At 48.4% G+C, this 22,180-nt stretch overlaps 2 protein-coding genes across 2 annotated transcripts; one reads left to right on the top strand and one right to left on the bottom strand.

The window, feature by feature from the left end:
- The first annotated feature begins 13 nt into the window (after positions 1–13).
- Positions 14–16,860, top strand: SRRD (SRR1 domain containing). The gene is made up of 7 exons (XM_030292517.1): positions 14–196; positions 11,645–11,685; positions 13,012–13,271; positions 13,360–13,458; positions 15,422–15,576; positions 16,020–16,065; positions 16,452–16,860. The coding sequence occupies exons 1-7, from the start codon at positions 36–38 to the stop codon at positions 16,671–16,673; spliced, it is 984 nt and encodes a 327-aa protein (XP_030148377.1). The 5' UTR covers positions 14–35; the 3' UTR covers positions 16,674–16,860.
- TFIP11 (tuftelin interacting protein 11) lies at positions 16,320–22,174 on the bottom strand. Its single transcript, XM_030292516.1, has 7 exons — positions 21,916–22,174; positions 21,728–21,834; positions 20,965–21,133; positions 20,382–20,625; positions 19,295–19,437; positions 18,662–18,827; positions 16,320–17,363 (listed from the first exon to the last, which is right to left on the bottom strand). The coding sequence occupies exons 1-7, from the start codon at positions 22,168–22,170 to the stop codon at positions 17,008–17,010; spliced, it is 1,440 nt and encodes a 479-aa protein (XP_030148376.1). The 5' UTR covers positions 22,171–22,174; the 3' UTR covers positions 16,320–17,007.
- Positions 22,175–22,180: the final 6 nt, after the last annotated feature.

Here is a 22,180-nt window from a genome sequence, read left to right on the forward strand (position 1 = left end):
GACGTCAGGCGGCGCGCCGCTGACGTCAGAGGGCCATGGCGGCGGCGGCGTTGGAGCCCTGGCAGGCTGCGGCCCCGCGCAGGAAAAGGCGCTCGGCGGCGCGGCGTCCGCGAGGGAGGGAGGCGGCGGCGGGGGGCCTGGAGGCCGAACCAGAGACGGACGGCCGAGTCGTGCTTCGTCGCATCCGGGAGGCCCGGTGAGTGCGGAGTTGGCCCTGGGACCGAGTCTTCATCCTTGGGAGGACCGCTCCGAGCCTCCGTCTCGCCACCTGTAAAGTGGGCATATCTGCAAACCCTTAGGGTTATTGTGAGGGTTTTACGCAGGTGAGGAGCTTATTACAGACTGAATCGGAGTAAAGGTCATTCCTCTTGTTGCACTTCCAGCTGCGCGACCTTCGGCAAGTTCCATAATCTCTGTGCCTCAGTTTTCTCATCTGAGAGATGGCCCTGAAAATAGTACCCGTATAGGCTTGTTTTGAGGATTCAGTGAATTAGTAAATGTATGTAAGTGTAAACCACGGTGCCTGGAGCGGGGTAAGTGCAGAAACAGTGTTTGGTATTAATATCATACGAGTGTTGGTTATTGTTATTGCTGACGCCGGGGAAGCAACACGAACGTGATTGACATCTTCACGGTGATCATCATTAGTTAATTGAGGAGCTGCTGTGTGCCTGCCACTGGCTTATGCATTCTACTTAGTACATCTTTATCAATTTGAACATCTCAGACAGCTAGGATCCTGTCAGGGCTCAGAGTCTTAGAGACACCGGTAATATATGGAACCAGATTTCAAACCCATAGCTTTGCAGCTCCAACACCTGTGCTTCAAAGTTCTCCATTATTCAGGCTTAGCCCAGACCCTCATCCCTCCATGCTTTGCTCTGCACCTTGCAGTTTAGAACAGTACCTAACAGAGGAAGCACTTTAATAAATGTTACCTATTTTTGTTACTTATTTTTGTTGCCATTATTTATTTGCACTCCTTTAAGGGCCCAGTGAATAACAGCTTTTGTTAGTGCTTCAGATCAACAACTGGGGGAAATTAGACTAATTTTATATGCTCCTCTCCCCCAGAATTAAGGTCAAGAGACAGTTGATGACTCTGAGGTTACCACTGAATAGAAAGGAGTTGACTGACCAGTTGATTGAGCCTGAGTAAACAAACAGCAGCGACTTTTTCTAGGATCTTGGAAGACGTCTCTGAGAAGGATTGTGCCCAGGGATTTGGAAAACCCTTAAGGCACTTTCCCTACACCTTGCATTGTTATTCTTCCTCAACTTCTCCAGTATCCCCCCTCCCTTCCTGGGAGCTCCCTGCTTCTTCTTGTACCCATAAATGTGGTGCAGACCCCACTGCTCTGAGTAGAGAGGAGCCCAGCACTTTACATGCTGTTCTGTGCGCAAGCTCACCAGTTTCCAAAGCACTCCCAGTACATTAGAGCTCTCCTGTACCCTCTGTGATGAACATGAGGGCAGCCTTGGGCAGATGTTTTCAATTCTTTGTGGTAAACGCTGGTGTGTGGCTTGTCTGTTCAAATCCAATTTTGTTTAAAATTTTTTTTCGTTTTTTTTTTTTTTTTTTTTTTTTGGGACAGAGAGAGACAGAGCATGAACAGGGGAGGGGCAGAGAGAGAGGGAGACACAGAATCGGAAACAGGCTCCAGGCTCTGAGCCATCAGCCCAGAGCCCGACGCGGGGCTCGAACTCACGGACCGCGAGATCGTGACCTGGCTGAAGTCGGACGCTTTAACCGACTGCGCCACCCAGGCGCCCCTAGTATTTATTTTTGAGACAGAGAGAGACAGAGCGCGAGTAGGGGAGGGGCAGAGAGAGAGCAAGATACAGAATCCAAAGCAGGCTCCAGGCTCTGAGCTGTCGGCACAGAACCCAAAGCGGGGCTCAAACTGACGAACCGCGAGATCATGACCTGAGCCGAAGTCGGACACTTAACCGACTGAGCCACCCAGACGCCCCCCCAAAATTTTTTTTTTCTTATGAGAACTTTTAAGATCTACTCTCTTAGCAGCTTGCAAGTGTTATTACCTATAGGCGCCATGCTGTATATTACATTCCCATAACTTATTTATTTTATACCTATAAGTTTGTACCTTTTGACCCCCTTTATCCATTTCACACCCATCCTCCCCTCCACAACCACCAATCTGTTCTCTATCTAGGAGCTCAGTATTTTTGTTTTTTAGATTCCGTATAAAAGTGATGTCATATAGGGGCGCCTGGGTGGCTCATTCGGTTGAGCGTCCGACTTTGGCTCAGATCATGATCTCACAGTTTGTGCATTCAAGTCCCGCATTGGGCTCTGTGCTGCCAGCTCCGAGCCTGGAGCCTGCTTCGGATCCTGTGTCTCGTTCTCTCTCTGTCTCTCAAAAATAAATAAATGCTAAAAAAAAAAAAAAAAAAATTTTTTTTTAAGTGATGTCATCTAGTATTTGTCTTATTTCGCTAAACATAAGGCCCTCAGGGTCCATCCCTGTTTTTGCAAATGGAAAGATTTCATTATTATGGTGAATAGTATTTCATTTTATATAGATACACCACATCTTTTTTCTCGAATCATCCCTCCCTGGACACATAGGCTGTTTTCATACTTAGCTATTGTAAATAATGCTGCAATGAATATGGGGGTTCACATATCTTTTCAAATAGGTGCTTTTGGTTTTGTTTTGTTTTGTTGATAAATAGCCAGAAGAGAAACTGCTGGGTCATAGAGTAGTTCTATTTTTAATTTTTTGAATAACCTCCATACTGTTTCCCATAGTGGCTCTGCCAACTTATATTCCTACCAACAGTGCGTCAGGGTTCCATTTTCTCCACACTCTTGCCAAAGTTTGTTATTTCTCGTCTTTTTGATACGAGCCCTTCTAAACTGGTGTGAGGTGAGATCTCACTGTTTTGATTTGTACTTTCCTGATGGTTACTGATGTTGAGCATCTTTTCGCGTACTTGTTGGCTCTCGGTATGTCTTCTCTGGATAAATATCTATTTGGATAATCTTTCCATTTTTTAATCACATTGTTTGGTTGTTTTGTTATTCAGTTGTATGTGTTCTTTATATATCTTAGGTATTAACCTTTTATCAGGTATGTGATGTGTAAGTCTTTGCTCCCATGCAGTAGGTTGCCTGGTTTTTTTTTGTTGGTGGTGGTGGTTTTCTTTGCTGGGCAGAGGCTGTTTAGTTCGGTGTAGTTTTGCTTATTTTATTGTTGCTTTTGTTGCCTTTGCTTTTGGAGTCAGATCCAAAGCCAGGACCTAGGTCAAGCAGCTTGTCGCTTATGTTTTCTGCCAAGAGTTTTATGGTTCCAGGTCTTCCATTCACGTCTTTAATCTATTTTGAGTTCATTTTTGTGTATGTTATAAGATAGTGGCGCACTTTCCTTCTTTTGCATGTGGCTGTCCAGTTTTCCCAACACCATTTATTAAAGAAATTGCCCTTTCCCCCTAGGATATTCTTGGCTCCTTTGTCATAAGGTACTGGACCATACATGTGTGGGTTTATTTCTGGGCTCTCTCTTCTGTTCGGTTGATCTGTGTGTTTGTTTTTATGCCAGGATGCCAATAATCATTATGGCTTTGTAATAGAGTTTGAAACCAGGGAGCATGATGCCTCCAGCTTTGTTCTTTATCAAGATTGCTTTGCTGTTCAGAGCCTTTTGTGACTCCAAATTTTAAAGATTGTCTTACGTGAAAAATGTGATAGGAATTTTGATAGGAATTGTATTGAATGTGTAGATGGTTTGGGTAGTGTAGACATTTTAACACTGTTCTTCTAACCCCTGAGCACGAATGTCTTTCCATTTATTTGTGTTGTCTTCAATTTTTTTTTCCTTAACGGCTTATAGTTTTCTGTATACAGGTCTTTCACCTCCTTGGTTAAATTTATCTCCAAGTATTTTTTTTTATGCAATTGTAAATGTGATTGTTGTTTTGTTTTTTAAGTTTATTTCGAGAGTATGTGTGTGTGCGCGCGCGCGCACACACACACACGCACGCACAAGCGGGGGAGGGACAGAGAGAGAGGGAGAGAGTCCCAAGCACAGCTCCCACGCCATCAGCGCAGAGCCCAACACAGGGCTCAGTTCCACGAACTGTGAATCATGACCGGAGCCAAAGTCAAGTTGGATGCCTAACTGACTGAGCCACCCAGGCACCCCAAAATGTGATTGTTTTTTAAATTTATTTTTCTGATAGTTCATTATTAGTGTATCAGAATGCAACAGATTTTTGTGTATTTTTTATCCTGCAACTTATACTGAATTTGTTATTCTAGTAGTTTTTGGTGTCGTCTTTAGGGTTTTCTTTATAAAATACCATGTCATCTGAAAATAGTGGCCGTTTTAGTTCTTCCTTTCCAATCTGGATGCCTTTTATTTATTTATTTTTCTTGTGTAATTGCTCTGGCAAGGACTTCCAATACTGCAGTTGACCCTTGGCCAACATGGGTTTGAACTGTGTGGTCCACTTAATACGTGAATTTTTTTTCAATAAATACAGTGCTGTAAATGTATTTTCCTTTAGGATTTTCCTAATAACATTTTTTTTCTAGCTTACTTTGCTGTATGAATTCAGTATTGAATACATCTAACATACAAAGTAGTGTTCATTGACTTTTTTATGTTATTGGTAAGGCTTCCAGGCAACAGTAGGCTATTAGTAGTTACATCTTGGGGGAGTCAGAAGTTATACTCAGATTTTCGACTGCACAGGGGTTTGGCACCCCTAACCCCTGCGTTGTTCAAGGGCCAATTGTATGTTGAATAAAAGTGGCGAGAGTAGGTATCCTTGTCTTGTTGCTGGTCATAGAGGAAAAGCTTTCAGCTTTCAGCGTTCACCATCGAGTATGATGTGGCTTGTCATATATGGCTTTTCTTATGTTGAGTCACGTTCTCTCCGTACCTGCTTTGTTGAGAGCTTTTATCAAAATGGATGTTGAATTTTGTCACATATTTTTTCTGTGTCTATTGAGATGTCATATGCTTTTTATCCTTAATTTTGTTAATGTGGTGTATTATTTTGATTCATCCCTGGAATAAATCCCACTCGATCATAGCATATGGTCCTCTTACTGTATTGGGTTAAGTTTGCTGATACTTTGTTGAGGACTTTTCCATCTATGTTCATGACAGATATTGGCCTGTAGGCCTCTCTTCTTATGGCATCTGGGCTGGTTTGGACAAGGGCAATGCTGGCCTCATAAAATGAGTTGGGAAGCATTCCTTCCTCTTGTTTTTCATGGAAAAGTTTGAGAAGGATTGGTATTCATTCTTCTTGGAAGATTTGGTAGAATTCACCAGTGAAGCCATCTGGTCCTGGACTTTTGTTTGTTGGGAGGTTTTTGATTACTCGTTTAGTCTGCATACTGGTGATTGGTCTGTTCAGAATTTCTGTCCTTGTGATTCAGTCTTGGAAGGTTGTATGTTTCTGGGAATTTACCCTTCTTGATTGCCCAACTATTTGGGGTGAAACTGATCATAGTAGTTTCTTAGGATCCTATGTATATAGTATTGGCAGTAATATCTGTTTCTTTTCTGATTATATTTGTTTGAGGCCTCCGTTGTTTTTTGTTTTTTTTTTTAACCTCGATGAGTCTAGCTACAAGTTTGTCAGCTCTTTTGTTGATCTTTCTATTGTCTTTTTAGTCTGTATTTTCACTTATTTCCATTCCAATCTTATTTCCTTCCTTCTGCTAACTTTAGGCTTCCTTTGTTCTTTTTCTGGTTCCTTGAGGTGTAAAGGTAGGTTGCTTATCAGGACTTTACTTGTTTCTTGAGATCGGCCTGTTTCACTATAAACTTCCTTCTTAGAACTACTTTTTTTTTTTTAAGTAAGCTCTACACCCAGTGTGGGGCTTGAACTCACTACCACATGAGATCAAGAGTCACGCGCTCCACTGTGAGCTAGCCAGGTGTGCCATTCTGAGAACCACTTTTGCTGCATTCTATAGATTTTGCTATGTTTTATTCCACTTTCATTTGTTGTGAGGTATTTTTTGGTTTCTCTTTTGATCTGCTCATTGACCCATTGGTTGCTCAGCAAGCTCCGTGTTTGTGAATTTCCAGTTTTCTTCTTAGAATTGATTTCTAGTTCCATACCACTGGGGTCAGAAAAGATGCTGGATGTGATTTCAGTGATCATTTTAGAAAGTTCCAGTCTCAAGTTTATTAAGGCTTGTCTTGTGGCCTGGCACGTGACCTGTCTTGGAGAATGTTCCATGTGCACTTGAGAGGAATGTGTTCCACGTACTGCTTTTGGATGGAGAGCTCTAAATATACCTGTTAAGTCCATCTGGTCTAACTTGTTGTCTGAGGCTGATGTTTCCTTAGTGATCTGTCTGGATGGTCTATCCAATGATGTAAGTGAGGTGTTAAAATCCCCTACTATTCTTGTACTGCTGTCGATTTCTCCTTTTAGGTCTGCTCATATTTGCTCTACATATCTACTTACTCCTAAAATTGGGTGCGTAAATATTTACAAATGTTGCATCCTCTTGTTAGATCGATTCCTTTATCACATAATGTTCTTCTTTGGCTCGAATTACAATGTTTGGATTTTTCTTTTCCCTCCTTCATTGGACTGAGAATCAGAAAATGATTTGTTAGCTGTGCAACCTGGAACAAAGCACACCCCTTCTCTCAGTCTGTTTTTTTCTCTGTAAAATAGAAACAACAAATTCTTCTCCCAGGCTCAAATAAGAGAGTGTGTATAAAAGAGCTTTGTGAACTGTGAGATGCTGTCCAGATACGAAAAGTGACAATGCTCATGATGATTATGCAACAACCAGATGTTCAGGAGAAGATTTTTTTTTTAATTTTTCTAACGTTTATTTCTTTTGAGAGAGAGAGAGAGAGAGCAAGCATGCACAAGTGGGGGGGAGGGCATAGAGGGAGGGGGAGAGAGAATCCCAAGCAGGCTCCACGTTCAGCACAGAGCCCAACACGGGGGGCTCAGTCCCATGAACCATGAGATCATGACCTGAGCGGAAAGTGAACCAGACGCTCAACCAACTGAGCCACCCAGGTGCCCCCTTAGATTAAATTATTTGAACGTTTCACAAAAAATTGAGCATCAAAAGATGCTATAATTGGGGGCACCCAGCGGGTCCAGTCAGTGGAGCATGCAGCTCCTGATCTCGGGTCCTGAGTTCAAGCCCCAGGTTGCAGGGTAGAGTTTACTTAATTTAAAAAAAAAAAGGGGCGCCTGGGTGGCGCAGTCGGTTAAGCGTCCGACTTCAGCCAGGTCACGATCTCGCGGTCCGCGAGTTCGAGCCCCGCGTCGGGCTCTGGGCTGATGGCTTAGAGCCTGGAGCCTGTTTCCGATTCTGTGTCTCCCTCTCTCTCTGCCCCTCCCCCGTTCATGCTCTGTCTCTCTCTGTCCCAAAAATAAATAAACGTTGAAAAAAAAAATTTAAAAAAAAAAAAAAGGGAAGAAGATGCCATAACTGGACTTGTTTCCCTTTTGACCCCTTTAGGCATTGCTCCCACCTCCAACCCCCTACCTCTGGCAACCACTCATCCGTCCTCTGTATCTGTGAGCTCGGTTTTTTTGTTCTGTTTTTTGTTTTGTTTCGGTGTTTTGTTTTTGTTTTTTAAGATTCCACATGTAAGTTATTTAGAATATTTCTCTTTTTCTGTTTGGTCTGTTTTACTAAGCACAGTGATCTCAAGGTCCATCCATATTGCAGATGGAAAGATTTCATTCTTTATTATGGCTGAGTAGTATTCCATTGTGTATATACACCATAGTTTCTTTGTCCATTCATCCATTGATGGACACTTAGGCTGTGTCTATATTTTCATTCATAAATAAGGCTTCAGTGAACATAGAGGTGCATGTACCTTTTCCAGTTAGTGTTTTCATTTTCTTCAGATAAATAGAAGGGGAATTGCTGGATCATATGGTAGTTCTATCTTTATTTTATTTTTTAATGTTTATCTGTTTTTGAGAGAGAGAGACAGAGCGTGAGCAGGGGAGGGGCAGAGAGAGAGGGAGACACAGAATCCGAAGCAGGCTCCAGGCTCTGAGCCATCAGTGCAGAGCCCGATGTGGGGCTCGAACTCGTGAACTGTGAGATCATGACCAGAGCCAAAGTTGGACGCTAAACTGAGCCACGCAGGTGCCCCTATTTTTAATTTTTATGAGGAACTTCCTTACACTTTTCCATGGTTGGCTGCACCAATTTACATTCCCACCAACAGCGAATAAGGGTTTTCCTTTTCTCTCCATCTTTGCCAACACTTGTTCTTTCTTGTTTTTTTGAAAATAGCCATCCTAACAGATGTGGTGTGGTATCTCATTGTGGTTTCGATTTGCACGTCCCTTGTGATTCATGATGTTGAGCATCTTTTCACATACTCGTTGACCATCTATATGTCTTCTGTGGAAAAATGTCTATTTGGATCTGCCCATTTCTTAATTAGATTCCTTGGGTTTTCTTGTTACTGAGTTGTAGGAGTTCTTCATATTTTGGGTATTAATCCCTTATCAGATACATGATTTGCAAACGTTTTCCCATACAGTGGGTTGCCTTTTTATTTTGTTGATGGTCTTCTTTGCTCTGCAGAAGCTTTCTGGTTTGATGTAGTCCCACATGTTTATTTTTGCTTTTGTTTTTACTTTTGGTAATCAAATTTTGAAAATCACTACCAAGACCTATGTCAAGCAGCTTTTCCCCTCTGTTTTCTATGAGGAGTTTTATGGTTCCTGGTCTTACATTCAAGTCTTTAATCCATTTTGGGTTAATTTTTGTGTACGTTGTAAAATAGTGGTTTCATTCTTTGCATGTGGCTGTCCAGTTTTCCCAACACCATTTATTAAAGAGGCTGTTCTCTCCCTCTTGTATATTCTTGGCTCCTTTGTCATAAAGTGTTTGACCCTATATATTTGGGTTTATTTCTGGGCTTTCTCTTCTGTTCCATTGATCTGTGTGTCTTTTTTTTTTTTTTTTTTTTTTTAATTTTTTTTTTCAACGTTTATTTATTTTTGGGACAGAGAGAAACAGAGCATGAACAGGGGAGGGGCAGAGAGAGAGGGAGACACAGAATCGGAAACAGGCTCCAGGCTCTGAGCCATCAGCCCAGAGCCTGACGCGGGGCTCGAACTCACGGACCGCGAGATCGTGACCTGGCTGAAGTCGGACGCTCAACCGACTGCGCCACCCAGGCGCCCCATCTGTGTGTCTGTTTTAATGCCAATACTATATTGTTTTGATTACTGTAACTTTGTAGTAGAAATCTGAAATCAGGAAGTGTGATGCCTTTAGCTTTGTTTTCCTTTCTCAAGATGGCTCTGGCTATTCAGTCTTTCATGACTCCATACCAATTTGGGGATCCTTTTTTCTATTTCTGTGAAAACTGCAATTAGAATTTTGATAGGAATTGCGTTGTGTCTGTAGGTGGCTTTGGGTAGTATAGACATTTTAACACTGTTCTTCCAATGCATGAGCACAGAACATCTTTCCATTTACCTGTGTTTTTGATTTCTTTCCTTAATGTCTTATAGTTTTCAGTATATAGGCTTTCACCTCCTTGGTTAAGTTTATTCCTCGGTGTTTTATTCTTTTTGATGCAATTTCAAATGGGATCACCTTCTAAATTTCTTTTTCTGATAGTTAATTATTAGTGTATAGAAATGGAACAGACTTTTGTGTATTGATATTGTATCCTGCAACTTTACTGAATTCATTTATTAGTTTGAACAGGTTTTGGGGGGGAGTCTTTAAGGTTTTCCACATGTCATCTGCAAATAGCGAGTTTTACTTCTTTCCTTTCTTGTTTCGATGCCTTTTATTTGTTTTTCTTGGTAATTGCTCTGGCTGGGATTCTAATTCTATATTGAATAGAAGTAGCAAAAGTGGGTATCTTTATCTTATTCCTGATAATAGAGAAAATAATAACAGCTGAAACTTCTCGCCATTGAATGTGATGTTACGTTGGGCTTGTCACATGTGGCCTTTATTATGTTGAGGTATGTTCCCTCTATACCCACTTTGTTGGGAAATATCCATCATAAATGGATATTAAATTTTGTCAGATTCTTTCCCTGCATTTCTCAACATGATCATATGATTTTTATTCTTCATTTTGTTAATGTGATGTATCATGTTCATTAATTTGCATGTGTGAACTATCCCTGCATCCCTGGAGTAAATCCCGCTTGATCATAGTGTATGATTCTTTTAGCATGTGGGTGAATTTGGTTTGCTAGTATTTTGTTGAGCATTTTTGCATCCAAATTTATCAAAGACAGTGGCCTGTAATTTTTTTTTGTAGTGTCCTTGTCTGGTTTTGGCATCAGGGTAATGCTGGCCCCAGAAATGAGTTTGGAAGCATTCCCTCTTCTGTTTTTTGGGGTTTTTTGTTTTTGTTTTTTATTTTGGTTAGGGGGAAGCTTGGGAAGGATCAGTATTCATTCTCTGAATGGTAGAATTCACCATTAAAGCCGTCTAGTTCTGGCCTTTTGTCTTTTTGGAAGTTTGAAATTGCCGATTCTTTTGGGTTGTCCAAATTGTTGCTGTGTATTTTCACAGTAGTACCTTTGATCTTTTGGGTTTTTGTGGTTGTAATATCTCCTCTATCATTTCTGATTTTGAGTCCCCTCTCTCTCTCTTTTGTTCTTGGTGTGTCTAGGTAAAGGTTTGTCGATTTTGTTACTCGTTCAAAAAAATCTGCTCTTTTGTTGATCTTTTTTCCTATCTTTTTTTGGAATCTATTTCATTTATTTTTGTTCTGGTCTTTGTTATTTCCTTTCTACTAACTTTGGGCTTTGTTCTTTTTCTAGTTTGTGAGGTGTAACATTTGGTTATTTATTTCAGACTTTTCTAGCTTCTTGAGGTAGGCCTGTATTGCTATAAACTTACCACTTAGAACCATTTTTGCGGCATCCCAAAAATGTTGGTCTGCCTCTAGGTTAAATTCTATTTTGTCTGATATAAGTATAGCTCTCCCAGCTCTCTTCTGGTTTCCACTCGCACAGAACATCTTTTCTGTCTCCTCACTTTCGGTCTGTGTTGTCCTTATGTCCAAAGTGCGTCTTTTGTGAGCATCACATGGATGGGTTGGTGTTTTCAGTCATTGTATATCTTTTGATTGGACAAATTCATCAGTTTGTTTTAAATCACTGTTGACAGTGTTTTGCTCTGGTTTTGCATAAGCTGGTTGACCTGAATAAAGAAAGCCTAGACACTGTTTTTGTCTCTCCTTTTACTTCCACCTTGGAATTAGTTGTGATAAGGCAAAGACTGTTTATTGAGTACCTGCTGCATGCAAGGCACAGTGCTGTGTGTTGACTCATTTGATCCCTTTCATAATCCTGCTTGATAGGTATGATTCTTTTCCCCATCATAGGGGTGAGGAAACTGAAACTCAGAGAGCTTAAACCTGGGCAGCTAGCAACTATTTATGGAGCTCTGCATCTGTGCCAGGCGGTGGTGTGGACTGACCCAGACCAGTCCCTGGGAATTGGGTCGTCCTCCAGCCACACTTCTGCCCTCTCGGAGTGCCGGCAGTGCTGGTCTGGCTCTGGACATGCACACTGTGAATCCCCGCATCCAGCTCATGGTCAGGAGGAGGGCCACTGGTGGGGGCGGCCTGGAGAAGGTTGGGAGATGACCATGCCTTTTTTTTCTTAACAGGGAGGACCTGCTTCTCTCTGATTTCTGGAGTCTGGCCCTAGGTGGGTACCGCCTGGCGAAGGCTGGGGGTGGTAGGTGTGGGAGGAGAGCCTGAATGTGGGCAAAGGAAGGAACACAGTCCTCATTGGATGATATTTTCTTCACAGAGCGGTGTCCATGCTGGGTTCTCATTCTGACTTCCCACTTATAACCGTGTGCCTTGGCACTTAACTCTGAGCCTCAGTTTTTCTTTGAAAGAGAGGTAACAAAGTACACACCCTGTGGTGTAATTTTGAGGATTAAATGAGGCTATTCAGTTAAGTGCTTGGAACAGTGTTTGCCTGTGCATGGGAGACCATACGTCCAGCTGTCACTGTCATTGTTGAAATGTATACTTAGCGAGCTCTTTTCCCCGACTTTGCAGTGGAGGCTTGTTTTTCCCCACACGGTTGTAACCTCCTCCTCGACAGAATCTGTGGCCATCTGAATATTAACATGTGCGGCAAACATACCAGCAGTGACAGTCTGTATGGAGGGACATTTAGTTATTTTTTCCTTCATGTTTCAGTCATTCTACATAACGGTGTAGGGAGCACCTTTACGCATAAAGCTTTTACCAAATGTAGGGTGATTCTCTTCGGATGTATTCCTGGAAGAGGAATTATGCAGTGAAAAGGCGGTGACTGAGTTGATATCTGTTGTCAAGTTTTTCCAGAACTGCTTTTACCAATCAGTTCCTCACGTGCCCTTTCCCAGCCGGGGGTCTCATTCACAGATCCCTTCACTAAGAAGTGAAAACTGCCGTCTTGCTGTGGAAACATAGGGCCTTTTGTTTTTCGGGTGCAGGTTTGTTCAAGTAAGTTCAGTGCCAGTGAAATGAAAGGAGAGACCAGAGAACCCGCTGCTGTAGAGAAGATGTAAACAGATTATTTTTTGTTAGACTCAAAAGCCCCAGTCTACCTATTTTATTCTTTGAACTTTTTACACGATGTTGAGAGCTCTGCTCCTCGGTTCTTTGTTATCATCAAAAAGTAGGTACTTCAGAGCATAACCCGCACTTACCAGGCACCTCCCACCAAATTAGAATGAGCTCCCGTTAGAGCTTTAGGTGGAAACTGTGCCCATAAATGAAACCTATTTTTTGCTGGAGACATCTGTGGGGTTGCAGGCCGTGGGCATGCAGGGACCAGGACAGCCTGTCTGTGTGGGCGGGCGTGGCCGCATGCCCCAGGCATGTTTGGGAGCGAGGCCTGCAGCCTTCTTTCTGAGGAGCTGAAGCCTTTACTGGCCTCCTTTTCTCCCTGGGGCTGTGGCCTCGCGTGGATGGTTGGGTTCACGGGGCCAGAGCATGCATGCCCTCTGACTGTGTTCCGGGCCTGCTCTTTCAGAAACCATCAACGGCTGTCTGACGAAACATCTGGAACAACTGAAGGCCCCAGTGGGGACTCTCTCGGAAGTCTTTGGAAACCTGCATCTCGACTCCTCGCCAGATGAGTCGGATGCGGCCCCCGGCTGCCTCCCAGGAGAGACCCTGGTGCCGGGAACCTGCCGTCTGAAGTGTGTATGCTATGGCCTTGGGAACTTTGCCACCTGCGTCATGGCTAGAAACCAGCTAACGTTTTTGCTTCTCTTCCTGGAAAAGTGCCAGGTAAAGTTTTGGATTCTTCTTTATCGCCCCTCCGCTGGTCTCGCACACGGATCTTCGGGTTGACGGGACTCATTCTTCCCTCCCGCAGATTCCCAGAAGGCACTGCTGGGTGTACGACCCTGTGTTTAGCCAACTAGAAATTGCAGTTCTGAATAGCCTCGGTGTGATTGTCCTCAGTGAGAACGAGGTGAGTGGGGGCGGGGAAGGGGAGGGGGGCGGGGGGCTGTGTAACTGACAGGACCCTGGGCTGTGCCATGTGGACACCCTCGCTCCGAGACAGCAGTCATCCCTTCCCACCACACACTTGCCTTCCCAGTGCCTGGAACGTGTGACCCGTCAGTACCCGCATTGTGGCCTACGTGGTACCCATCACAGAAAAATAAATCGTACAAGTGGCGTGAACTGAAACCTGTTATATTTGCAAAATTCCTTTTATTTCTTTTGAGGGAGTGTAAGAAGGGGAGGGGCGGAGAGAGAGACAGAACGAACAAGAACCAAGCAGGCTCTGCACCAGCAGCACGGAGCCCAGTGCAGGGCTCGAACCCACGAATTGTGGGATCGTACCTGAGCCGAAAGCAACAGTCGAGGCTTAACTGACTGAGCCAGCCAGGTGCCCCTGTTTGCAAAATTCTTGTGAGAATTGTGTGTCCAGGGACTATGGTAATTTACTAAATTGGTATTTACTGTGGGATGAAAAAATGAAGGGCTACAGTCTCGGTGCCTCCAATGAGGGCCTCCTGGTTGGAATTTACTGTCCTAGGGGAGGGTATGGAAGGGGACAGAATAGCTCTCTCTGAACCTGTAGCCATCACACCCGTAGCGTCTGGCTGGGTGGCGGGTAGATGCTGTGCCCTGCATGCCCTAAATAGTTGGCATGTGAAATTTCTGAGCCCTGGAAGACAGACAGTCCTTTCCTAGGCAGAGGGCAGAAGCCAGCGTACAGGCACAGACTTCCTCAAGTAGTTTTGCCTTGTTTGGGGGATTGCAGACAGAATAATCCTCTGATTCCTGCGTTCCAAAACAGCCATCTCCTTGCTTTTTACGAAACTCAAAAGCTAGGCCCAGCTGAGAGAAGAGAATCCTTTGCCGGTGTTGGCGAGGCCCTGAAACGCTGCCGCTCCCTTCACCCCATCTTTTCTGAGTGCCTGCCCCGTGCTGGGTGAGATCTGGGGGGAGGCCAAGATAAATGCAGGCCTGGTCTTCAGGGAGCCCGTGGTCCCATCAAGGCATGTGGCCTGTAACCAGTAAACGGCGAGCAGAACAGTGAGGGGGAGCCACCACGTGCTGGAGCTGAGAGGGGAAGGCACCCCGCGCCGGCTGGAGGGAGTCCTGGGTCAGAGCCGAGCCGGGACCGGAGGTCCACCGGGTGTCTGCTGGAGGGACCGAGGCAGGGGTACAGGCCGCCTGTGCAGAGCGGCTGTTGGGGAGCCACTGCCCGTTCGTGAACACAAGGGAGAAGAGGACGGAGCGCAGAGGCCCAGGGGAGGCAGGCCCAGGCAGCAGGGGGAGGGCCTGTGTCCCTGCCGCGGGTCTGGCTATGGAGCCACGGTTCTCAAAGAGGGGACAGTTGTATCCCCCAGGGGACAGCTGGAAAGGACCGACTGTGATAGGGGTCTGCAGAAAGGGACACAGGAGGCCTGGAGTTCACCAAGCACAGTCCACGGGCACAGTAACCGTTGCCCTCCATCCTGCCCTTGCTGTCACGGACCCAAAGGCCCCTCTGCGGACCCAGAGCTGCGATCACAGGACACACATTTATTCAGTCGACACAGGTTCTTTCTGGACATCGCGATTTCCAGACTTGTAGCCCCATGTCGCTGTATAAGTTTCAGTCGTGCTACGTTAGGACAGAAGCGTTCCAGAGAGGGGGGCATCTGTTTCCAGGGGATAGGTTCACCTGCCTTCCCCACAGCTCACTGTTCTTTCCGGCGAGGCTGACACAACCTGGAATACGGGTTGAAGGCGTCCGGGGTGATCGGATACACGTGTCCGTTGTGAAGCGACTCCAGCGAGGTTCGTTAACACGCGTGTCCACTCACACTCGTACGCTTTTATTTACTTTGTGGTGAGAACGCTCAGCTCGGTCCTCCCCTCCCCCTCCCCTCGTGCTCAGAGTGGAGGGGTTTACACTGTGTGTGTGGCGCCCCCAGGAGGGAAGACGCAGCGTGTGGGGCGAGCCCACTGTCTTTTACATGCCCCACTGCGGGACGGCCCTGTACAACAACCTCCTGTGGAGCAACTGGTCGGTAGACGCCCTTTCCAAGATGGTCGTCATCGGGAACAGCTTCAGGGGCCTTGAGGAAAGGTGAGCGGGGAACGGGGACGTGCCCGTTCCTGACGGACCCGCAAGCGGGAGACGTTACCATGACTCTCGTGCCCAGAGACACTTTCCCGTAGGAACCCGGACGGGCTCAGAGGGGGGCGTAAACCCCGAGTCGGGCTGCGGCACGAGTTAAGGAGTCTTTTGCCAAGATTCCCTCCCTTCCCTTATGACGGACAAGTTTCCGAAAGTGGGGGAAACCGACCTCTCCCACAGCTGCTCACACCTACACACACCCGGGTGTCCACCACCACGTCTCCCTTGATGAAATGGCGGGGGGGGGGGGGGGGGCTCACGCTTTCTCTGATTACTGCACCTGTTCCACAGTCCCCCTCCTTTTTAAAACGTTGTTGCCTTTAAGCCGCCTTGCTTTTCTGTAATACGCTCTCATTCCTCCTAGTCGTGACATTGTTTTCTTTAACTTCTAGGTTGCTGGCAAGGATTCTGCAGAAAAATTATCCCTACGTCGCAAAGGTATCTAAACAAAGGGGCGGGGATGGGAAAGGGTGTGGGACCAGACCACTTCTCCCTTCCTGTGAAGAACTCTGCCTGGACGTGCGCGGGAGGACACTGACGAGGGGCTCACGGAGGGCACGGTGAAGGTACTGCGCCCGCTGAGCTTTCTCCGTCGCTCTGTGTCGCAGAAAGCAATGACCTGCCCTTCGTTCTCAGTATCGAGCCCTACATATGCACTGCCCTTGGACCTTCCAGTTCATCACCAAGAGCACTTGAGTTAAAATATCCTAGTCCTTTTATTTTTTTTAAGGTAACATGGGGTGACTAACAGATCACACACAGGAGCGTGGGGTTTACTGTGACCGTCCGGCTTGTACATTTTACATCTGAATGTTCCTGCTCAGGTTTTGCAGGGACTGGAGGAGCTTGGGCTGCCGGAGACGCCACAGTACGCGGACGTATTCAACGACACCTCCGTCCACTGGTTCCCTGTACAGAAGTTAGAACAGCTCCCCATGGACACGTGGGCATTTCGGGAAGAACCAGACTATGGGGACTGTGAGGACCTTGAAATCATCAGGAACAAGACAAGAGGTCCTTCGGCTGCTGACCTGAAGTCGCCATGACACGGTGCCAGCCGAGGCAGAAGCAGCTGCCCCCGGAGAGGACAGGGGAGGCTCCACGGAGGGAGTGCCGACAGCCCCCTTCTTTGCAGTGGGCCAGATTGCAGAGCACCGGGAATATTCCATTCGGTTCTCCCCCTTAGACGAGGATGTGCTGTGGAAGGGCTCGGCATAAAGATGCACCTCCTGAGCATTGTGTCTTATGTCCTTTGCTGGCAACCTGACCCGATAGGGAATACTCCCGGATGGAGAGTAAGTACTCTTTCAAGGCCGGTTTCAAACACTGTTTATTCATAACCACGTCCGTCTCCAGTGCACGTGTCCAGCCTGCTGTCCTCTACTTGGCCATGTCAATCAGGCTCTGCAGGGAGGTGGGCACCCAGGTCTTCTCGCCCTGGACGAACACCACCCCGCGGTCGATGTAGATGACGATGCGGCCAAACGTGTAGAGCTGCTTCCCTTCGTGTCGCTTCCCGATGACCGGCATGAAGACGATGTTGTGCTCCTCGGCCTTGGTCTCAATGAGGTCCTTGAAGTTCATGGGCACGGAGCTGGCAGCCACGCCGATGCCCCTCTGGGCCATGTTCTCAGCCTCCCGTCGCTCCTGCATGGCCTCGTACTGGAAGTCCTTCCTCCGCTCCGTGTGGGTGAGGTAGGCGATGTTCTCCCGTGCCCCGGGCTGCATGTAGGCACCTGGGAGACAGGGGAGGGGAGGGGGGGAGTGAAGACAGGTGTTGTGACCCACAGGGAAACGGAGACTGCTTTGGCAAAACCTGCCTGTGACTCCGTGAAGGGCGGTGGGGCCTTGGGGGCACAGAGAACTGAGATGGACACTAAGCACCTTCCGGGAAGCTCAGGCAGCTGTCCGCCGCCACAAAAAAACTGGAATGATGTGTAATAACCAGAGAGATGCTGAACATAAAATACCACAAGAGATTCATCCTCCCAGGGCCGGAAACCTTGACAGCACACGGCCTAGCCTAGTTCTATTTTTAATGTCTCCATACAGGCCCGGCCCCGGAAGGATTCAGAATGCAACTGGGGAGCCGGAACAGCTGCTGAAGGACAGCACGGGGCCACAAATGCCCAGTGCTGAGGGGTGTGGATGGGAACAGCTCTGGGAGGTGGCCTGGGCCCGGGGTGGCTGAGGAAGAGTTTCTAGAGAGGGTGGAAAAGGGAACGGCCCCCTGAAGGACCTGGGTAAGTAGAGAGCACAGAAGTACACCCACCTCATTAAACAGAACATATAACCTACGAACTCGATTTTCATGGAACAGACTCAGTCAAAGGATTAAAGGCTCAGGAAATAGAAACTACAACCCTAGCTGTCACTCTGGCTGGGTAACCTTGAACAAGCTCTCGGCCCTGAGGAGCTTATCTGGGAGGCAGCGCTGGCCTGGGTACTCCGGTGGCCTTCACATGGAGACTCGAGCACACTGACACAGGACAGACTGACTTGGTCGGGAGCTGGGGACAGATATCAAGTGGACAAGCACCTGCCTGCTGCGGAGACAGCAGAGACCCCACCCGCAAAGTGCGACACGCACACTGTAGCTCACTCCATCCCTGAAGTGCACATTAGGACTGTTTCACAAGGAAACAAAATGGGCCAGGCGGGCTTAGCAACTGCTAGGTGTCAGGCTGTGCTCCGGCTCCTGGTCGGGGGGCCATCACGCCTGAACAGCACACACAGCTATTCACGGAGGCATGCTGGCGAACGTGAAAAGCCACACGGCAGTGATCACGAAGGTGGCCCCAGAGGTAGGCCCCCTACAGTGAATCCAGCCACAGTCAGACTCGGGTCAGGGGCAGATGCCCCTCCCAGTCCCGGGAGAGCTGGGCAGCGTGTGCTGGCTAACTGTGTAACCGGGTCTGCTGGGCAAGTGTCCGCGTTGGAGCGGGCCGCCCACAGGGACTTGATTCCGTGTCATTTACGTGATCAGAAGCACGGCGCTCAGGGCCAGGATGTCCCAAGCGGACTCTCCACTCACCGACGTTGGAGGACACTGCCCTGTTCATGATATCGAGCGCTTCGTTGAATTTGTCCTTGACGGATGGGTGTGCCAGCACTTGATCTGAGAACATGGACTTCCAACCCAGGTACCACTTGGTGATCTCCTCATAATTTGGGCTGTTACTAAGCCAAGAGCACAGCACCTGCCAAAAAGACAACAGGAACCACGCATCCATAAGGCAGAACTTCAAAGGGACCTTTTACTTTTGTTCTGATTGTGGTCCCGCAAGCTGGTGACACTTGTAGGGGTTTCTAGGGGCTGAACAGTCTGGCATTTAGAGCGTGGAACTTGGAGTCAGCTTGGCAGCTAAGTGCTTTGAACGTAAACTCCCTGAACTGCATCCGCCCGTCTAAACAAGACGCCAGTCCCTACCCCCGAGTTTCTGTGTGAGGAGTGGAGGTGACGCACATCAAGTGCTTTGCATCTGGCACATGGCAGGCGTCCAATAAATGGTGGTCACTATTACTGCTTATTTATGTTACATATCACAGCTCTGTTATCTGACAGTTGTCCAAGGATCAAGCTCCTAGTCAGACCTCGGCAGAAAACTGAGTGAAGCCTCTCTGCCTCCAGCCCATCCCTCAGAAGACACAGCAAAGCAGGGTGTACCTGAAGCCACTTGGGGAAGAAGTGCTTTTCGAGAAGCCCCACCAGGCTGGAGACGGAGATCATTCCTTCCCAGTCGATGACCCAGTAAAAAGCATCCATGTGCTGCTGGTGAGGGTTAATGACTAATTCCCCAAGACACATCCCTGCAAAAGAAGCCCGGTCTTTAAGGGAAAGCCACAGAAGCACAAAGGGCAAACTCTCCAGCGGACAACGCTGGTCGTTAATCCATTTCTATACATCAATGCCAAGCTCTTGATAGGGCAACTCTTTTTTTAAATTTTTTTTTTTTTCAACGTTTATTTATTTTTGGGATAGAGAGAGACAGAGCATGAACGGGGGAGGGGCAGAGAGAGAGGGAGACACAGAATCGGAAACAGGCTCCAGGCTCCGAGCCATCAGCCCAGAGCCCGACGCGGGGCTCGAACTCCCGGACCGCGAGATCGTGACCTGGCTGAAGTCGGACGCTTAACCGACTGCGCCACCCAGGCGCCCCGATAGGGCAACTCTTAAAAACCATTTTCCTCTAGGGGCGCCTGGGTGGCACAGTCGGTTAAGCGCCCGACTTCAGCCAGGTCACGATCTCGCGGTCCGGGAGTTCCAGCCCCGCGTCAGGCTCTGGGCTGATGGCTCAGAGCCTGGAGCCTGTTTCCGATTCTGTGTCTCCCTCTCTCTCTGCCCCTCCCCCGTTCATGCTCTGTCTCTCTCTGTCCCAAAAATAAAAAAAATATATAAAATAAAAAAAAAAAAAAACATTTTCCTCTATAACCCAGAAATACTGTATATTTAAAATCAAACACCACAAAAAAAAGGCAGAACGCCAACGTTTCTCATGTCACCAGAAGCCCAAACGAGACCAGTTAGGAACCAGGAGTCACGGGGACTCTGATGTCCCTGATGCCAGAAGAACCCTGGGCACGTTTATATCCCAGCTCTTTGCACGAAGTGGCACTCGTGGTGAGCAGCACCATGTGCCGGGCTTTCTACGGAGCTCCAAGAGCGGGTCTTACAGGGCACGGATCACGTCACCGCTGGCCACAGACACGGTGCCACGGCCGCTGGACCTAACGCACCTTCCCCGTGTGCTCACCCAGCTTGGGCACTATGTTCTTGACCATGAATGCCTCCCAGGAGCCGGGGGTGAAGACGTCTTTCCAGGGCTGGAGGATGAGCTTGGCCGAGGAGTCGCTGGGGTGCCACTTCTGCAGGGCGCTGGACAGCTTGCTGCGGATGGGGGAGTAGAGCGGCTCCAGGCGCGCCTGCATGAGGGGCAGCCACGGGTGGACCCACGAGTGGATGGGCACGGTGTCCGTCAGCGGGTTCCAGTTTTCCACCTGCGGGAGCAGTTCACGATGCGCTGTGCGGTCAGTGGCACGGAGGCTGAGTGCTCCCCTGGCCAAGGCCCACAGGCCCCTCTGCATGACCAAACTAACACCCACACAACTGCGAGAGGTCTCACAAATGGCACAAATTCTAATTAGAGAAACCAAAGAGATGAATTCCCTGCTAGGGGACTCTGGGGGAGAAGTGCCGACAAAAGGGCCCGAGTTGCCCACAGGACAGCAGCTGTGTCAGCAGATTCTGTCAATCCCAGGCCCTCTGACAGCACTGAGGGACTGGAGAGGTGCCCCTGGTCCCTGCCGACGGCTGCCCCCCACAGCTCTGGGCCCTACCTCCTTCTGCAGCTTGGGGAAGATGAGCTGGTCCAGTATGTTATCTAAGATCCACACGGGAATAATGTGCACCCAGCTGTCCAAGAAGTCCACCATCGGGTCACAGTTCCTCGGCTGCCATTGAGTGACGATATTTCGAACAAATGGCATCCAGACTTCCCATATCAGCCTGCGGGGGAAAGGCGAGGGCAGGATGGCGGCACCGATGGGGTTTCAAAGCAGACAAAGTCCACCGCCAGCAGCCCTCCAGAATAAGAAAGAAAGCGGCACGGACGTCCAGGCACAGCAAACCACCAGGCCAGCCCCCAGACTGCCCGGACCTGCGCCTGCCTCCCCCTTGCCCTGCCAGCCGCCTGCTCACCCCCCAGGCCTGTCTCCCCGGCAGAGCTCACCTGCTCGGCAGCGATGCTGCGGGGACATAAGGGTCCCCTCTCCAGGGACTGCAGGCCTTCCCACCTGGAGCTCTGACGCCTCACCTCTCGGGTCACAGCTTCAACGTCCCTCCTCTCAGAAACCACCTCCAACTACTCCCGGCCCCCAAGGAGGCATGTGTCCCGGCTTTATTTGTCTGCTTCCTCACCCCCACCTACCTCTCCCATTCCCCGCACACTGAGGCTGGCCGCCACCTGGCACAGCACGGCCCTGACAGACAGGTGACAAGCACGGTGTGAGCGAGCGGACTCCTGGAACGGGGCCGGCACGCGTGGAGGAGGCGGTAGAGGCCAGTGCCCAGTGGGATCGTCCCCCCGCCTGTGCCCAGTACCTGTGAAAGGCGTCCGCCGAGAGGTCCTGCCCACCGTGAGATAAGAGCTGGTCGTTCTCCAGGAGGCTCTTCCACCTGGAGATGACCTCCGTGCCGTACGCGCAGTCCTAGGGAGAGATGCAGCCGTCAGCTGAGCTCCCTGCCCCGTGCGGCCCTTCCAGGCCGGGCCCATCCTGCCAGCCACTCACCTTGAGCGGGTCCCACTCCTTAAAGTACTCCTTCACGAGTGGGTAGACGATGGCCACAGCCAGGTCCACACGGTCGGACATCCGGTACTCCTCGTAGTACTTGTCCTGCAGGGTCTCGAAGACGCGGGCGCACTCATCCAGGGTGAGGGGGTCGCCGCAGGCGGGCTGCATGCGTCGCTCGCACTCCTCCACCATCTCCAGGACCTTGCTGAGGTTGGCGATGACCCGCTCCTCGTGCTCCAGGACCTCCGACATCTTCTCCAGC

This window comes from Lynx canadensis, chromosome D3, assembly GCF_007474595.2.
Source record: "Lynx canadensis isolate LIC74 chromosome D3, mLynCan4.pri.v2, whole genome shotgun sequence".
NCBI classification, from domain to species: Eukaryota; Metazoa; Chordata; class Mammalia; order Carnivora; family Felidae; genus Lynx; species Lynx canadensis.

Excerpts from the sequence above, each read along its gene's own strand:
- SRRD (XM_030292517.1), top strand. The coding sequence starts at position 36 with ATGGCGGCGGCGGCGTTGGAGCCCTGGCAGGCTGCGGCCCCGCGCAGG. Across the intron at positions 197-11,644 it reads CGTCGCATCCGGGAGGCCCG|GGAGGACCTGCTTCTCTCTG; the intron begins GTGAGTGCGGAG and ends TTTTCTTAACAG. Across the intron at positions 13,272-13,359 it reads TCTTCCTGGAAAAGTGCCAG|ATTCCCAGAAGGCACTGCTG; the intron begins GTAAAGTTTTGG and ends TCCCTCCCGCAG.
- TFIP11 (XM_030292516.1), bottom strand. The coding sequence starts at position 22,170 with ATGTCGGAGGTCCTGGAGCACGAGGAGCGGGTCATCGCCAACCTCAGC. Across the intron at positions 21,835-21,915 it reads AGGAGTGGGACCCGCTCAAG|GACTGCGCGTACGGCACGGA; the intron begins GTGAGTGGCTGG and ends ATCTCTCCCTAG. Across the intron at positions 18,828-19,294 it reads TCTTCCCCAAGTGGCTTCAG|GTGCTGTGCTCTTGGCTTAG; the intron begins GTACACCCTGCT and ends TCTTTTTGGCAG.